The sequence below is a fragment of the Typopeltis vanoorti genome, chromosome 12, assembly GCF_054136105.1.
Source record: "Typopeltis vanoorti isolate ZY-2024b chromosome 12, IOZ_Tvanoo_1.0, whole genome shotgun sequence".
Taxonomy (NCBI): Eukaryota; Metazoa; Arthropoda; class Arachnida; order Uropygi; family Thelyphonidae; genus Typopeltis; species Typopeltis vanoorti.
Genome location: NC_143560.1, coordinates 36,849,657 through 36,869,175, shown reverse-complemented (window position 1 = coordinate 36,869,175; position 19,519 = coordinate 36,849,657). Strand labels below are relative to the sequence as shown.

The 19,519-nt window shown below is 33.9% G+C and overlaps 1 protein-coding gene across 4 annotated transcripts in view; it reads left to right on the top strand.

Moving 5' to 3' along the window:
* Positions 1-19,291, top strand: part of LOC150100701 (sodium- and chloride-dependent glycine transporter 1-like) — a 285,409-nt gene extending 266,118 nt beyond the window's left edge. For all 4 annotated transcript variants that reach the window (XM_090402061.1, XM_090402060.1, XM_090402059.1 and 1 more), the window contains 3 exons: positions 4,068-4,174; positions 9,634-9,801; positions 13,969-19,291. In XM_090402061.1, the coding sequence (XP_090258187.1) occupies positions 4,068-4,174; positions 9,634-9,801; positions 13,969-14,226 (533 nt within the window). In that variant the 3' untranslated portion in view covers positions 14,227-19,291. The remainder of the gene's footprint in view (positions 1-4,067; positions 4,175-9,633; positions 9,802-13,968) is intronic.
* Positions 19,292-19,519: the final 228 nt, after the last annotated feature.

Below are 19,519 nucleotides of genomic sequence, written 5' to 3'. Positions count from 1 at the left end.
ATGATAGACTGTATTTTCTAGGGTGGGTCTCCCACAGTGAATTGTATGACTCCATGGTGGCCTGAATCATAATAATAATAATAATTGTCCAGTTTTTGATTTTTTTTATTGTCATTTTAATGCTCAAGGTGTTCACTTTATTGATTTCCTACTTGCATTTTCAGATAATCTAATTTTTTTCAAGATTGCAGCCACCTAGTTTAGATATTCAAAGTGTTCCTTTTCCGCATTTTGTACTCTTCCCTGCAGGCTCTAGGTCAATTTTTTTTTGTGTGTATTTCATTTAAATATGTAGTGGAATATATGTCAAATCCATCTCAATTGAAGTTTCTTATGTAAAAAATTTTGCTTCAGTGTTTGTGGAATATTAAAAATAGCTGACTTTGAATCAAAAAAAAAAATATATATATATATATATATATATACGTAGGGAACCAATAAAAATTGAAATTTTTATGTGATAAGTGGTTATAAAACAAAATTGATCATCCCATTCTGTTATTTTCATCCTTTCAGCCTAGATAAGTTTTAAAATAGGCTGTCTAGTTTAACGTTAAAATTATAGCAGCATATAGCTTATACTTAATGAAAAATATGATTGCATTTTAAATCAATAGCAAGAATATGATTCTAAAATTGTTTCAAGTTAAATTAAAAGCAAAATGATTTTATTAACTAACTTGACTGTTATTCATTTTCTTTCTTTTTTTTATGCAATTCCCATTCACTACAGATTGTAAACTTATAGCACATTAGTATTGTGGATGGATGGGTTAAGGATTTTTTTGTCTGTTTTTATTAATTATATATATATATTTTTGTATTCTAAGTTATATAATAAAGAAAGCCGCTAGTGGAGTGGCTTTCTTTGTTACAGACCACATAGAAAATTGGCATCCCTTATCCGCTCCACTAAAGACCAACCACTTCCCCTAGACCTACCTGGTATATACCAGGTCCCTTGCAGCTGTAAATTGTCCTACTTTGGCCAAACAGGCAGGACAGCAAATATCAGAATCTCAGAACACAAGGATTGCATCCGATTTCACCAGTACAGCCACTCTGGGCTTGCAGACCACACTCTGGATACTCGCCATAGAATAAGGTGGAAGAAAGCCACAGTAATACACCGCAGCAAGTTCAAATATGAAAGACTATTCATGGAATCAGCCTCAGCCCTTAGGAACATGCCAAACCTCAAGAAATTTGGATGCATGAGACTGCCCCAAATTTGGGAAACATTTATCAGAAGAACTTCAGCCCAAAGGCCAAGAACTACCAATATAGCCCACCAGAGGGCACCATCAGGACTTTAGGAAAACGGTAACTTCCTCGCTTCTTTTCTCATTTGCTGTTATGTAGTACTTGCGTGCACGTGTCTTTGTATTAAGTTCCCAAGAAGATGGCGACGTGACGTTTGCCGAAATATCGGAAAGTATATATTAAAGTTTATTTAATTTATATTTCTAGTCTACGCTGTCAATTCCTTAATTATTAGTTATCGAGTGTACAGGATATGATAGTACTACATGAAAAACTTACATCATTAATAACTTCCTGTCTATAATTTTCCTCCAAATCAATCTGTTACCTGTCAAGGTAACTCCAACATTATCAGATCTTATATTTCTACCTTCTAAGGCACTTTTTACTATCAATCCACTTATATCTTGGTCTTCCTCTGGGTCTTTTTCTGCTGACCTGGCAGAGAACACTTGTTTTGCTAATCTTTCCTTTTCCATTCTGTTTAAGTGACCATATCACCTCAGATGTACAGTAGAACTAAAACTTCTTTACTTAGCACTGTTCACCTAAATTTCAAGTCTTGTTACTCCCCCCCCCCACACACACACAGGTCCCTTATTTGCTCAACCTCTTTCAGTATATCCCCATCAGTTGCGATACATAGCATTTCATGCTTGCCTTCCAAATTTCAAAGCCTTGCAACACTTTGTAACATTGGATTGTAAGCCCTACTTATGTATACCAACACAGTCAGTCTGTTCAAATTTAAACTAGAGCAGACATGCATTTTGTGACTGATTCTTGAAATATTTTCATATTTACATGAAATATGAAAATATTTTCATATCTGCATGCATATATAGTATGTTTTCTCTTCATTGTTATTGTTATTATATGTTATATATGTGCATCTGCAAAGAGTCATTGCAAGAGAGCCACACTAACCAATATTCATCCAATGACTGTCATATATCTCTCCTTAAAACTGTTCACTGATAAAACACACCACCTCTGGCAACTCATTCCACATATTTGCCACTCTAAAAGTAAAAAAATCTAATACCTATGTTCTTGCTAACCACACATTATTATGCATTGTCTCATGGTAGTCCCTTGTTCTCTCCCCTCTTTTCAATCATACTTTACATGATTCATTCACAAATTAAATAACCAGAGTCTGGGGACACACATCTCTAGTCACCTGTTCTGAATTCTACTACATCATATACTAATTGTTCATGTCCTTCTATCCATGCCACGAGCTTTATTCCATTTCCATTTGCCACAGTGCACTTAACAGTTTCATGCAGTATCTGTCACCTGCCTTAGAAAAGTCTATGCTCTCATGCTGTAGCAAATTTCTTTATCCATCTCTGTTGTCACTATATTACAGAAAGTGAGTCAATTACTAAGGCAAGACCTATCTTTCACAAAAGGAGAAAATCAACTTTTCCAATACCTTAACTACCATTTTTGAGATAATTACTTGTCTATAATTTGCTGTCTCTGTCTTGAAATCTCCTTATGCAAGCAAACTGTTTGGTTCTCTTTCTAGACCTTGCAAAGCTGAGACTTAAATAGCCTGATCAGAGGCTTCTGTAATTTCTCTTGCATATTCTTATAGTATATGCACCAATATCCCATCTGATCCTATGACTGCATTGATATTGAGATTTCAGAATATCTTAAGCAGCTCCAGTTCATCTCACACTGGCCCTCATCATACTGTCACTGCAATTGCCTCCCACTTGGATCATACACCATTGAATTACTGAAGGATTGCAAAGTGATTCTTCAGTAATTCAACTATCTCCATTTAGCCTCTCATAATCTGTCTTCATCACCCTGCTGGTCCTTCTTCTTTCTGTTCTTTGTACTGGTCAGTGAACATGCTGATCATCTTTCTCCTTATATACCCTCTGCAGTATTTTTTTTTTTTTTTTCACATCTAATGATGCATGTTTTGGACAAGAGAGAGATGCATATGTAGTGATAGACTTTGCAAAGACTTTTGATTAAATGCCACCTAAGTTGGTAACTGAATTGGAACAGATGGAATTAAATGCTAGATAGGTGACTGGTTGTCAGATAGGTGTCAGTATCCCAAAAGAGAAATGCCACTAGTAGTGTGTTGCAGGGGTTTGTTTTGGGGACATTATTGTTTAGCTTGTATGTTAACAATATTGTAGCAGTTGAACTGGAGATATTAAATTTGTCACAATATCAATAACATCTGGCTGATTCTTCATTGTTCTCCCCAATTTTGCATCATCTGCTGCTACCATTTCCCATGTACTGCTAACATCCATCCTTTGCAATTTCTTTGTGGCATTGTTCCTAGCCAGCTCCTAAGTTTGTCATAAACACTGCCTCTGTAGTTCCACATATACCCTTTCTTAACTGAAAACATCTAGCAACCACCCAAGTCAAGAATGCATGATTACCCTCCCCCATTGAAAGCAAAGTGGCTATCTTGATTATGGACAGATCTGATTTTAGCACAAGATCTGTTCTTTTGTATGCTACTTGATTATCAAGTAACAGATTAAATTTAATTAGAACTCTACAGACTGAAGAAAAGATAAAAACAAACTGTAATATGTTGTTTTTGATCTCTATTAAGAATTAAGCTAAGTATAGTAACTTGTCTCTTATATAGTCCACCGGAGAAATCCTGTACAAAGAAATTATGTTACTTTCAATGAAGATATGTAAAATAATATATAAATGTAAATAATTTGAATAATGTTTTGTATTATGGATGTTTTTGCTAAGCATAAAAACTGATGTCTTTTTTTTTTTTTGCATCTTTTCTTATTTAGGCATAGAACGCTTCTTAGAAGATATAAAAGTGATGCTAGGTCATTATCCTTTTCACTATCAATACTGGAGGATAGTTTGGCGTTTTGTTGTTCCATTTTTTATTATAGTAAGTGACATCATTTGTTTTTCAAACTGATATTTATAATTCTACAAGTACATACCAGAAAATAATGCTTCCAATTTTTTTCCCCCTGTAGTTTTAAACATTTTTTCTTGACATATCACCTCTGTGCTGTTCACTTCTGCCAATCTTCATATAGTGTCATGAGACATCTACCATGATAGAAATGAACATTTTCATTGCTATTTCGACTTTGCCATCTGAGAGTAATTGCTGTCCTCTCAAATGTTCCTTCAGTTATAGGAATAGACAGAGGTTGGAGCCAAGTCTAGACTATAGTCATCATGCACAATTCACAAGTTATGCATGATGACTATACAGTCTAGACTTGGCTCCAACCTCTGTCTTTTCTTGTCAAGAAAAGTTGTAGTATTTCAGGATGAAATTTTGAATTCATTCCTTTAGTTTTTGCATCTATTATAGGATTCTCAGAGAGAGAGAGTTAACAGTGATTTCCAGTAGGCATGAATTCTGACTGCACTACATCATTCACATCAAAAAGAACAGTGAGTGACATTTGCCATTGTCAATTATTACGAAATATCTATCCACTTCTATTTCAGTTCCTCAGTGAGCAACTTGCCAGTGAACCTATCATGCAAAAAACTTTCAAAATCTGAAGTCAGCAATTTTTTTTTGAGTGATTCCCATCCATGAGAAGTTGTAAACCTATAGCACACTAGTACTGTGGGTGGGCTAAGGATATTTTTACTATTTTTATGAATTTCATATTTTTTTTTCCTGTTTTGATTCATTTTTTACATAATATGAAAACCTTGCTCCAGAGACCAGACAGGGAACTTTTTTAAGCACCTCACACATCTAATAAGCAGGACAGTGGTCTCTCACCTAAAAACTTGTAGCCATTTCTTTTTCATCATATGATGTAATTGCAGTGAGCTAGATTTGTTGATGTTTGTTGACTGCCTGCTACATTAAGTATCATTGTGATTCAAGCTAGTATGACTGAGGTTTGTATTTCAGTGGTGTACCATCAAGCATTAAACTGTCTGATGTCTTCATATTCATCTCCCTAAACAGCTTTTATTTACTAGTAACCCTTGTAATATTTTCTACAGTCAGAAAATCAGTCACTCCATGCTGTTTCACTTACACTCACATTTTCTTCTCACACTCAGCCATTTTTACTGCTATAGTTTAGAGATCTCTCCATTTGCATAACTGTGACTCTTTCTGCAAACGTGCAGAAAAGTATACTTTATGAGTACATTTCGCTTCTCATTGTCATTTGTGTTTGCTTTCATTGAAAAGATAGGAGGCATTATCATCATGTCTTGTTTAGTCATACAATTTACCATACCAAAATTATAAAAAAAAAAATAAAAAAAAACTAGAATGAAAACACAAAATTAGTTTCTAATATATTTGATAGTTTATAAACATTTTTTATTATGTTTCATTTATGACTCATTTTCTGTTGGAGTATATTCATAAAGTGCACCCATAACAGGAATAACAACAACAAAAAAAGGGGGGGGGGAATGAGACATTTTAGTACCTGGACTAGCTCAGTTAGTATAGACACAACCCTTCATTTGAAAACTAGGTTCCTTTATTAGGGCTTTTCAATTGTCAGTTAGTGCAATTGTGAGTCAGCTGGTCTCATATGGAAGTGGCAAAGCTGCTTTGGCCTGCTACATAGGCAAACTTGCCAGAAAAACACAGGCAATTTACAGCCATGATACACAATGCAGATAGGATTAACCACTATCATAAGCAGTACCAGGTTTCTGGGAAGCCAAGTTACTTTGCTATAACAGGCCATTGAGTGTAACACAGAAAGAGAAATGAGATGAAATTCATCCTTTGTCTGGATCCTCTCCAGTGGGATCTCTGGAGAGGAGAGAGATATAATGCAGTGCAGTGTTGCATTATATCTGTACCTGTTGAACTGTTGCAGAGTAAATATATACTGTTTATTTGTGAATAATGAATAAGGGGAGTAATGTTAGTGATTCCTGTGAAAAATGACTGAGAGAGGAATAAATGTTAGTGATTTCCCCAAAGAGGCTATTGTGTATTAGTTTGCAAAACTAGTGCATCACCAAAGAAAACAGAGATCATTGTTTTGTCTGTACAGTCTATCTGTAGGATTACTGGGGGTGGTCACTACTGCAATAGTCATCTAACCCAAAGACAATGGTGATCACTTTCTATTTCAAATGCCTGTATACATGTATCCTGAATGTTGAGAGAGATTATCTAGATCCATATGGAGGTAGCATAGTTTTCCCTCTCAGAAACTCATACATAAGCACTGGTCTGAAACTCTGATCAGTTCTTCACATTCCTTAAAGACTATATGAAGACTTTTTTCCAGTTACCTGTCTTTGACCCTTAAGTAGCTCCGCCATCAACATAAGAAGTATAATATTGATATAATAGTGTTACTTAGACAAAGAAGACTGAAACAGGTGAGATTCTGCTAAATAATAAATATAAGCTGTTATATTTGGGCAAAATGTTGCCTGTTTCAGTCTTCTTTATCTCAGTAATTTCACTTATATTCAATGCTAAATAAGAAGATAAAATTTCTTGATTGGCAGCCAATTTCAAGTAGCATGATATGGGAGTCTTTCAAAGTGAGGACCTGAACAATGAAACACATTTGTCTGCAGTCTCACAGAAGGTTCTACTAAGGAAGATATGGAGGAATTTTTTGATTTATTAGATATAAAGAAAAAAAAAGTCCTTGTTAGAGATATAAACAGCAAGTAGGAAATGAGTACCAAACATATAGAAATGTTTTGGGAAAATTTAGAGAAAAGGCAAAACTAATAATAATGGTTAATTTGCAGGATTTCTGTTCAGGAAATGGACTGATCATTGCTAACACGACGTTCCAACATAAAGATGTGCACAAATGCACGTGGAAAGGAGACACAAGAAAAGTTTTGACTATGTTACTGTGGATGTTGTCTTCATGCTGGTTTCAGGATACATGTATATAGGCATTTGAAATAGAAAGTGATCACCATTTAGTTTTAAACAGCATAAAAATGAATATTATATAGAAAAAAAAATAAAAACCCAAAGTTTTGAAAAAAAAAAAGTGAGCATTTTTTGTAAGTGAACTGAAGACTCAAACATTCAAATGTTATTCAAGAAAAAATGAAAGACTTCAGAAACAAGAACCAAACCTTGGAGTCTCAATGACAAACTCTGAAGAAAACATTGATTGATTCCACTAGGGAGATGGTAAAGTTGTTTGCAAGAAAAGAAAATGCGAACTTCATGGTAGACAAGAAGTAAAGAATCAGTCTGGAAAAGAAGAAAACATATCAAAACTTCTTAGTAAGTCAGCAGATGCCTGAGAGAATACAAAGAAAATTGTAGGAAGACTTTGATGAAAATATAGAAGATAAATATCACTTGGTAAAATTATTATTATTATTATTGCACAGGTACTTCTTCGGAATCTGACTCATCACAGAAGAATTAGACTCTCCACACAATGTCTATCATACCTCTCCTTGAACTCAATGAGTGACAAAGCACTCCCAACAGACTCTTTCAACCCATTCCATTTTACACCTACCTTATTCAGCCTTTTGATCTTCGGAATACATTCACACATTTATACTGTCATGTATTTCTTTGTTAGTTCCCAAGCAGCATTTATTTCCTTACTGCTCAACTCCTCATTCCATGTTATAGCTCCAAGCTGTCTCCTAAGATTGTCATAATCACCAGCCTTGTACTTCCACATATATCCTTTCCTCACAGAAGTCTGCATATGGCTAGCCACAACTCAGGTGATCACTTCATAATCACTCTCACCAACTCTAGAAAGTGCGAAACCCCACTCACAATTACATCCTCTGATGAAATGATCAGATCTAAAACTTTTTATCCTTGCGTGCCCTCCTTCTGCCTGAGACAGTTATCTCTCAAGAACTCGAGAAATTCATTTTCCTTATTCCCAACTAATATCTCTTAATTCCAATCTATACCACCATAATTAAAATCGCCCATACTAATTACCCTTCCTTTGTGCACTAATCCAAGTTATTTATATGTTTCTTCATCACCTTTCACATTTCCTGGTCTATAGCAGCATCCAACTAAATATGTCTTCCTGTCAACCTCCACTTGACACCACACTGCCTCATAACCATTGCCACTATTTCCCTCTTTCATGTCTACCTTATGTGGACATAATTCCCCTACTATCATTCAGCAGCACTCCATCTCCTCACAAAAAATACTGTATCCTTTCATTTCTATTCCCATTAGGATATCATTTTCATTCAGTCATGTTTCACTTATTCCAATAATTTGGGGACAAATAAACTCAGTTGGTGAAACCATTTCATCTCCCTTATTTCTGATACTTCTGGCATTTGTAAATAAATGCAGCAGTTCATTTTCAGGTCTATAACAAGGTCCTATCTAAGCCACTTGTTCATTGTGATTTCCTCACCACACCTGCCCTTGCTCAATCATCTTTATCACTGCTTACCTCATATATATGCTCAGCCTCAACTTCCCCATCCATATCACAATATATTCCATTTCTATGCTGATCATCTCCATACAAACATACACTCCCCCTATGCCATCTATTCTGTACACTCTTTGAGGGTACTTATCAGGAATTTGATGATGATGATGATAAGGATATAAATGGCTTTCAGGTATAAATAGTTTCCGAAATTCATAGTGGATGTCTCTGCAGTCATTTTCCACAATCATTTCAAATATCCTCTTTTAAAAACCCTCCATTTGTAAATCAGCATGCTCAAAGAAAATCTCTCACCAGATTCTTTAACCATCCACACTGCCAGATATATATGAAATATATCAATTACTATATGCTTCACATCCATATTATTTCAATTTCAGTGGACACTTTGCATCCATGTAATTACACTGATGTGTAAACATGTCTAGGCCAGTAAGGTGGTAAACAATTTTTCTTATTGGAATATATGTCTGGGTAATATTTTTTTTGGTTTTTGTTTCAGTTAATTCTCTGCTGCATGATGCAGTTATTTAGTCAGCCAATACTAACAAGCCTATTTTCAAGAAACAAATGTAATCTCTATGTTCTTTTAGGTAAACTGTAAATCTCTTGTTTGTCTAAAGTAGAAACTATTATAACATAAAAGCAGGTAAATCCCCAGTTTTGGGAATTGGAGAAGAGAGTTTTTTATTATTTTTATTATTATTATTAAAAAATAATAATAATCTGCATATCTTCTGGAAGCTTCCCTGAGATTTTTCAATTAAGTGGCAGGTAATTTTTTGTTGGAGAAGATATTTGCATAGTGGTAAATGAATGAATGAATCTAAGATGGTGATAATAAATAATAATATTCATTTGAATTCATTATTAAGTTTTTGGTCATTACTCTGTTTTTCTGTTGAAATATGTCACTATTTTATCCAGAATAGTTGCTAAATATTTAATTTAATTTCAGTTTATTCTAATTTTCACTTGGGTGGATTTAAAACCAAATGAGTATGGTGATTATGTGTATCCTGAATGGGCTAGTGCTATAGGTTGGACGATGTCGCTCATGTCAGCTGCTGCAATCCCATTTGTAGCCATATTAAAGATTTGCAGAGCCAAGGGACCCATACTTCAAGTAAGTCTATTTGTATAAAAAAATTTGGAACTTTTTTTTTAACATATAAAAACAAGTTTAATCAGTTAATGTAAGGGAACTGCATTTTTAAACATTTTAAATCATATTTACTTGTTGATGTATAACATGATATTTTCAATGCATGTATCTAACTTTAAAAAAAATTAAAATGGATGAGACACTGCTCTCTTACAGTATGTCAAAATTGTTTTAAAAAAATCTTGTAGTCAAGTATATACCACATCCAGGCATCTATATACACATGTAATTTAATATATATATGTATGGTATGGTGCAAAAAAAAGCAGTACTGAACTTCGACATTCCTTTCAGTATTCCAAGTAATAGTGTCATCATTGCCTTAATCAAGCGGTTCCGACATACTGGGAATGTTCTTCCACAATGCAAAGGACATTCAGGGAGACCATGAACTGTTAACACAAATGAGAGTCACAGGCGTGTTCTGGAGCAAGTGTTGTAGTCTCTGAAATGCAGTCAATGCTGAATAGCGGTAAAACTTGGGATACCAAGATGGTCACTACCACTACAGAGAATCCTTAAGGAGCTAGGTGCCTTTTTGTACATCATTCAGGTGGGTCAGTGTTTAACAACAAATGGATTATGCTGCATGGCGGGAATACTGTGCATGTGTGCTAGCCAATGTCTATGAAGATTCATCCTTCCTCCATAATGTCTGGTTCTCGTATGAAGCACATTTCCATCTAAGCAGTTATGTAAACAGACAAACCTACAGGTTTCCTGGTTTCTCGAGACCTGAATTTGTCCAAGAGAAACCTTTTCACAGCGAGAAGGTCACCATATGGTGTCTGGTTTCTGGCCATAGCATACTTCATTAAAGAGGGCGATGTAACCGTAACCTTGAATAGTGAACGCTACACTGAGAATGTGTTGTTCCAGTCATCCAGGATTTGCATAGGATGTGTTGTGCAAGAAACATTCCATATCGTACACAAGTATTCTAACAGAATGGAGCAAACTGTCACAGATCACCAGTGTGTACACCAATGCCGTCATGTGCCCATTTCAGTTGGGTATGCTGTTGTGTGGCTTATGCAACCTGGAACTACAAAATTCATGTCAGTTTGACTATATGATTGCATTTTTATCGATGTATAAAAGTTTTAAGAGTGCATAGCTCATCTTAATTGGTCCAATGCAATTAATTGTAGGATAACTTTTCAATGCATTTGTTTAACTTTAAAAAAAATTAAAATGGATGAGACACTGCTCTCTTACAGTATGCCAAAATTTTTTTTTTAAAAATCTTGTAGTCAAGTATATACCACAGCCAGGCATCTATATGCACATGTGCCTTTGCCTTTGACCTGGCTTTTCAATGATAGTCTGGCTGCGGGAAAGGTGCCCATGGAATGGAAGGAAGGTAAAATAGCGCCATTGCATAAGGGCTGTAGTAGACTGGAAGCGTCTAATTATAGGCCAGTTTGTGTGTCATCAGTAGTTAGTAAGATCTTGGAGAAAGTAGTGAAGGACCGTATACAGCATTGGGCAGATGAGGGTAATGTGAGAGTCAACATGGATTTGTGAAGGGGTGCTCTTGTTTTAGCAATATGCTAGTCTTTTATGATAAAGTTACAAGAGCATTAGACGGGGAAGGGCATATACTGCCATTTTCTTAGACTTAGCGAAGGCATTTGACAGGGCGCCACATGATAAGCTGATATTTAAGTTGCAGCACATGGGCCTGGATGTCAGATTGGTCAACTGGATTCAGGATTGGCTGTCCGATAGGTATCAGAGAGTTGTGTATGGTGGGGCAGTTTCAAGGAAGCAAAGGGTTACAAGTGGGGTTCCACAGGGCTCAGTACTGGGACCTATATTGTTTAACCATTATATCAATGACATTGTCAGTGGATTGCAAGGGGATATTCAGTTGTTTGAGGATGATGTGAAGCTGGGAAAGATTATTAATAATAGCGCAAATGTGGCAGCCCTGCAAGAGGATTTGAATAAGCTAGATAGATGGGCAAATGAATGGGGGTGTCAGTTTAATGCAGCAAAATGTAAGGTCTTGAGGTTTGGGAAACATCGATGGGACACTGCATACTCTATGGGAGGAGTTATACTGGAGGAAGTAGGGGAGACAAGAGATCTGGGGTTGATGATTGATAGAAACCTGAAATTTAGGGGATATATTGCAAAGGTAGTGAAGGCACATAGGATTTCTGCAATAATGAGAAGGATGCTGACCTGCAGAGAGAAAACAGTTATTATTCCGTTGTATAAGACCCTGATCAGATCACACTTAGACTATTGTTCTCAGATTTGGTCCCCAGGATTTGAAGGGGATAAATTAACTGTGAAAAGGGTACAAAGGCAGATAACAAAGATGGTTTCAGGACTGTACAATGATAGTTATGATGATCGGCTGAGGGAATGTGGACTGCAGAGTTTGGTGGATAGAAGAAGGAGAGGTAATATGATTGAGAAACTGTTGGGAGGTGGTTATAGGGTTGACACTGGGGAGTTCTTTCGCTTGGTTGAACAGCGGGAAGGAGTCATGACAAGGGGCCATCCCTAGAAGTTATGAAAGGGAACTGTGAGCAAGAGGGTGAGGAGTGGTTTCTTTGCATGGAGGGTGGTTGAACCATGGAATGTATTGCCTGATGGAGTGGTGAGAGCGAGAATGGTCAATGAGTTTAAAGAGTGGTATGATAGACTTTGTGTTTCTTAGGAAGGACCTCCCACGAATAGTCTTTTGACTCCATGGAGGCCTGAATAATAATAATAACTTTGAATACTTTAATTTATCAGTTAATTACAACCAAATCTGTGTAGAGTGGAGGAAAGCATGTTTGTTTTAAGATATATTAGAAAACAATAATGAAGGAGAATGCTATATTTGGTTGGTATATTTGAATTACCCAAAGGTGTAAATATAATAGTAAATTTAGAAGAAGAGGATGAGTCTTACCTCCTTCAGCTAGAATCATACAATCTGCAAAAGCTCTGGCAGAAAATGGGACATTCAGTAGATCATCAACACTGTTTCAAAAACAGCAACTCATGACAAATGACAATGTGCAATTGGATTGGTTAACCACGCTACCGGCCAAGACATCTATAGACGTCAAGGTTATGATGGATACGAAGTGCATATTAAAATTTTAATGCCATTGATATTACATTGAAATATATGATGGATACGAAGCATATGAGGATGCGTATTTGATCCATAATGACTGGTAAGGTGGTTAATGATAACCAATCACAGCCATTGATTTCTTGGTGCTATTGTCTCAGTGCACACCTTGCCTAACCTTCTGGGTGGTAAAGCACTAGTGCTAAGGCATTAGACCTATTGCGCCATATCTTCAAAGGAGGTCAAAGGTGTCTGTTTGTGACCACACACACACACACCCAGGCTATTAATGTGAATGTGATGCAATATTTACGCATTGAAAAGTGTCCTCTTCATGAAGCATTATTATATTGTGTTTAATTTTAGGAATCACACAATGCCTGGAAACATTTAGGGGAGTCTTTAATAGAAATAAATGAAAAAATATAATATCAGTGATATTGATATTCTGTGTGTGTTTAATTTTAGGAATCACAATGCCTGGAAACAGTTAGGGGAGTCTTTAATAGAAATAAATGAAAAAATATAATATCAATGATATTGATATTCTGTGTGTGTGCACCGCACACCTAGCGTGCACGTGCACACACACACACACACACACAAATCATGATGCAATAATAAATAGGAGGGAAAATGGATGAATACAGAATTCTCTAACTGAATATTCATGAGTGTGGAAAAATATGTACGTAGATACTCTATTGGTTTATAACACATGTAATAAAACTGCAATGACAAACATTCAGCTCTCACTATAGTAAACATTATGGTGAATTAATACACCGTAACAAACTACTGAAAAACAGACAAGTTTGAACGATGTCCTATGATTAGTGCTATTTTAAAAGAAATTCACTATAATAACAGACTATTCCTTTAGTTTCTTATGAATTCATACTAAAGTCAGCTCTGCTTGCACACTACTATTTTTGGAAGAATTATATATATATAAATACACACACACACTTAAAGAATTATCACTTGTTTAATATAAATGTATTAATTGAGCTGTTTAATATGAATATTTTTTTTGTTTTTTTTAGCGTATAGGTACATTAATTAAACCTACAGATGAATGGGGGCCTAAACTTCAAATTCATCGTCTTGAGACCCACAGTCCAAAGCATACAGATTCTCAAGTACCACTTGCTCTTCCAAATTATGACCCTGATGGATTTGGAGATCAAGACTTCTCTGATGATCAGAATCCCAGTAAACCAGACAATGAAGGTGATGATACTTCAGAGTTTGAAGGCCTGAGGCTCAATATTCCAATGTTTATGACAGAAACAGGAGTGTGACAAGAAACTGACATAGATGGTTGTGTGAACAGCTGTCCACTTCTGTGCCTAGTAGCAGGCCATGCCCAGTTCCTTAATAATTGGTGCTCTAGAATGCTAATTAACCAGCATTATAGCAGATCCCACAATAGCAGGTCTGTGAAAGTGGGGGAGCATACTATATTCGAAGGAGATAGAGCACTGCGAAGATGGTAGATGCAGGCTTATTTCAGTCCTCTCTACAAGTCTTTATCAGTGTAATATATATTTATATATTTTATTGCTCTATAATAGAGAATCATTTGCCAAACAGAAATGTTCTTAATTATATTTGCTTTTATTGAGAACTTACAGCAGTGCTGAAAAAATTATACATAGGAAAACAAAATAAAAATATAAAACAAACTAATTTATAATTGCCTTTTATTGGCAATTCCGTATGACATTCTTTCCTTCTTTGGGAAAAAGAAAGAAATCACTACAGTGCAGCTCCCCACTTTCTGTTATTTTATTTTATGCTGCAGGAGTTGCTATGGGTCCAAAGCTGTTAAATTTATTTAAAGAGGAGCTGATGCTAAGGTTCTGCACTAGTTTTATTATCTTCTGAGAGTCATGGCTTTTACTTATGTATACCCATAGGAAAATGCAGTGAAATAAGATGCCATTCAAATCATCATTTCTTAACTCATAGCCTAATGGATTCAAATTCTATAGAATTTAAAACTCGCACCCTATTTAATAAACACAATTAGATTGGAACTGGTACATGACAAAAGTTTAGCATCCATTTTCTGTTTCATTAATTTACAATCCAGATGAAAAGAATCTGCAAAATGTCTTAAATTGTTTTTTAAATAAATACCAGTGGTTCCCAAACTTTTTTAAGTCTACATATCTTTTATATCTCTTTACGAATAATACCAATCTCATGAACCTCATAATAGCCCATATTTTAAGTATGTTTAGAGGACTGAAGATAAAAATGCATATATGAAGCAAAATGCTTTTAAACTATAAATTTATTGTGAAAAAAGTACATTGAAATAAATGTAATATCCAAATATCAAAATATCTTGTAGTATATTTTAATGACTATTATATTCAATAAATATCTATTTGATTTCTAACAAAAATTCAAAACATTCTACAAAGACAAATATTCAAATCAAAGCAACCTCTACATTATCTTTAATCCTTTGGTACTGCAGTGCAGTGGTGATACTGATTTTTTTTTTTTTTTTTTAAATTAATGTAATAACAAGTGCACTTGTTTCATTTTACCTAAATTCTGAATATCTGGAACCACTGAAGAAAGATATTCACAAATCTAGTTACCATTTAGTATGTTTTATACTTCGTTTTTCAGAAATCTAGTTACCATTGAGTCTGTTTCTATGCTTGGTTTTTAAATTTATGTATGGTGAAAATGCTTTTTCAGATAACTACATTTTTGCAAATGGTAGCTAAATTGTACTTGTGTTATTTGCCAGTGATGTGCATTCAGTCATTGCACTAAGCCTAAAATTAATAACTGATTGGCTTTTGAAATCCTTCTGCATTTGAGTGCAGGATATTTCTAATAATTTCTTCTCCACACATAAAGTATCGGTTTCACAGATATTAACTATTTCAAAGAGTTTCTAATCCACTTATCTTCTGGCATGCTGGAAAGCATTCTTCGATGCTATTCACTGGCCCTCCACACGTGTGAATATATTATTTTTTATTTAGTTAAAGATTATTTTCACTCAAATTATGTAGCATAATAAACATTTGGTCTTTGTTACTTTGATCCAAAACTGAAACTTTTTTCATTGTTGATTCAATCCTACACATTAAAATACATGGAAATGTAATTAGCAAGTTTGAATTCTCTTTTATGCATTGCCATTAATTCTACTAACAACCCAACATGATTACATGAAGACCCATCAAGATTCCAATATATCGAGCCCAGTCTGTTCCTTTTTCATGGAAGGAGTTATTCATAAGTCCCCAGTAGCGCATTCTTTCAATGAATGACAAAATGTCTTCTTTAATTTCATTATTGTACACATAACATTATGAAAAGATGATGTTGCTGATTGAGTGAGCCTTCCATGATGAGTCTGTTGACTCCATGGAGGTTACCAAATGATAATAATAACCAATAAAATAGCTAAATTTGCCACATCTGTTGGTTCACCCAGTTGTATGGAACAATATGGGCTGTCTCTTGCTCTATGTTATCCCTTCTGCATTTTTTGACATATCATTGATTCTTCATGATGTTGTGTTGGAAAAGCAGCACTTCACATCAAGCACATTTTGGAATATGGGTGTGATGTGGTAATTCAAGTTCTTTGCTGAAGTGTGAGCCTCAGAAAATTTTGTTATATGATAATTTAAGTGATATGACACTTTGAATAGTTTCTTTTCATTATCAGCTACTTCTTATTTGAAAAACTAACTTGTGTTGTCAATTAATGTTGGGTGTCCTGTTTCTAGATGTCATCAAAGGAGAGATGGTTCTAAACAGCTTTGGCTAGAGCATTATTGCAAATTATGCCCTTTGAGTTTTGGTCTTCATTACTGATATATGTAAATCCTAATTTTAAATAATCATTGTTATATTTTCTTTTCTTGGATAGAACTTGAAATCACTGAAAGATTATTTGAACTTTTGTCACTTTGCATGTTGACAGTGGTTCACCTTCTTTTGTTTGTAAAAATATTTCAAGTATTTTTAACCACATGACTGTTGTAATAGTTTAAAGTGAAATATTTTATAACTTGTAAATTAAACAAAAATTAATACTACCTTTTTTAACAAAACATTTGATATACCTCAAATTTCATACGTTATTAGTAATATATTAAAAATAAGTGATATCACTTGATGAAATAATTCAAAATAGGGATTATGAACATGCACACGGAAACTTTTTTTTTTCATTCTGACTTTATAAATGCAGACTCTTGGAGCTGATTTAGTGCAAGTGCACACAAATGATAGCCACACAAGGTGGGGAGCTTTACATTCTCACCATATGCGGCTATCTTGTGTTTGTGCTGCACTAGCTAGCTAGTTAATATAATTTTCTGCTTCAAACCAGTAATATGTTTGACCCTGCAAAAGCATATGGCAGACATTACAGAACTTTTCTTATAACCCCCCCCCAAAAAAAAAATCAAAAAAAAAAAAAAAAAAAGAAGATAGAAAGAAATGCTTTGCTTATCTGCAGGGAGTTCAGAAACCCAAGTTTGGGAACTACTGGTCTGTAAGTCTCTATAACCTATTATCAATGTATTAAAATACTAATTTAAGTCATTTTTATACTATAACAGAATAAAAAAAATTCAGCAAAATAAATAAATATATATAAACAAGCCATTTCCAAATTAATAAAACTATCATTTATATATAATATCCCATTTTATTCAAATCAGTTAATTATTAGAACAATAGCATAATCAAATGATTTCAAAAATGCAAAATAATATGCAGAATATGATCATTAATGTCTATAGATTGCATGTTATTTTGCTTTCTTTATGTTTACACTTCCTCAGAATAAGAATTGACCAGTATTAAGATTTGTCTTAATATTAGATCATAAGATCTGATATCAAGATCAATCATTCAGATTGATCGTAATCGATCAAATTTAATCATTAAATGTTATTCATTATATTTCTCTCCCTTTGTTCTTCAGTTCTAAAATTTTCATATTCAAGTCAGAGTTCATTTTTAGTGTGTATTTTACTTTTACATTTATTTTGGTTTTTATAACATCTAGTTCCAAATTTTAGTATTAGGTGCCTACGTTATTTCATTGTTACATTATTTTCATATTCATGGAGTGCACTAAGTATCTTAAATTAAAAAAATAAATTAAATTGTAAATTGCCTGTTTGGAATACCAAAAGGGAACGGTAACTATAATTAGTCGATGTTTTTTAAAATTTCCTCTGTTTCTCATGTTGCTATCACTCTCCATAATTTCAGATCAAACCTATAATTTTTTTATTTTTTCATAATGACTTTTCTTATTAGTCATCACAATTAACATAGCTAAAAGCTAAAATTACGTTATAGTGTATAACCATGTTGAATAACTTCATATCTGCAATTTTGGCTCTCAGAAGATAATATTTTTGATGCATGTTAATATGTAAATATATCATAAAGTATTGGCTTTTTTGTACATATATAGATAGATATAAAACATGTTTCCCAAACTGAATTACCGAAAATTTTCTAACTTAATAGCATCATATTTATGGGACAAAACTGGTGAATTGGGATAACTATAGCCATTTGTGAACATATTGTATCATGTCATGATTGTAATTCAAAATGTTTTAATGTCACCACTGTTCTTTATTATTCTCATATCATCAGTAATATCTCTAAATAAAAATCCTCTATAGGTATTTGAGTAACTTTAACTAGAGAAGTCTCAGTATGTAGGGTTTTTTTTTTTTTTTTTTTCGTTTGGAATATAAACGTGTTGAAAGGTAGCAGATGGTGGGAAGAAAGAGAGAAAAATAGATATAAATAAAAAAGAAATCTGGACACCATTGATTCTATAACTACAAAATGGTCAAAAAAAAAAGGTGTACATTTTTAAAACAATTTACTTTTAATCACTTGTATGACTTCATGATGATCCTCGAAAATGTATGTATGTTAAAATTATATTTATATTAAAAAAAGTATGCTGCATAAATGATTTCCACAAAATTTGTTGATATGTTTGCTTACCATTTATATATTTGATTTGCTTAAGTTTCTTAATTTAATTAGCAAGGTAATTAGTAATATATAAAATATAGTAATTTGGCTAAGTGAAAATGCAATACATCAACCTTTAAAACTAATAAAATAAGCTACAGTTTTAACTTACATTTTTGTACAAAAATTCGAAAATATTCATTATTTTGTCTGTATCATATAATAACAGTGACATTAATGAAGAATGGTACAACAATCAAATTATTTACATTTAATATAGGTATTATTTCTGGAAAAATTCCCATGTTACTCCTCTAAAATAAACTATTATTTTAATGGCAATATAGCCTACTTTCGTTTAGGAGTGCCACCCCCCCCTTTTTTTTTTTTTGCAATGTCGTTGGCTCTTTACTCAAATCTTCAGTAATGCCCTAAGATTTGAGTAAAGAGCCAACGACATTGCAAAAAAAAAAAAAAAAAAAAGAGGCACTCCCAAACGAAAGTAGGCTATATTAGCCAATTTACACTTAATTCTGTTATTATATTATTTATCATACGCAAATAAAATATATCAGATACAGCAGGACCTTGCCATTT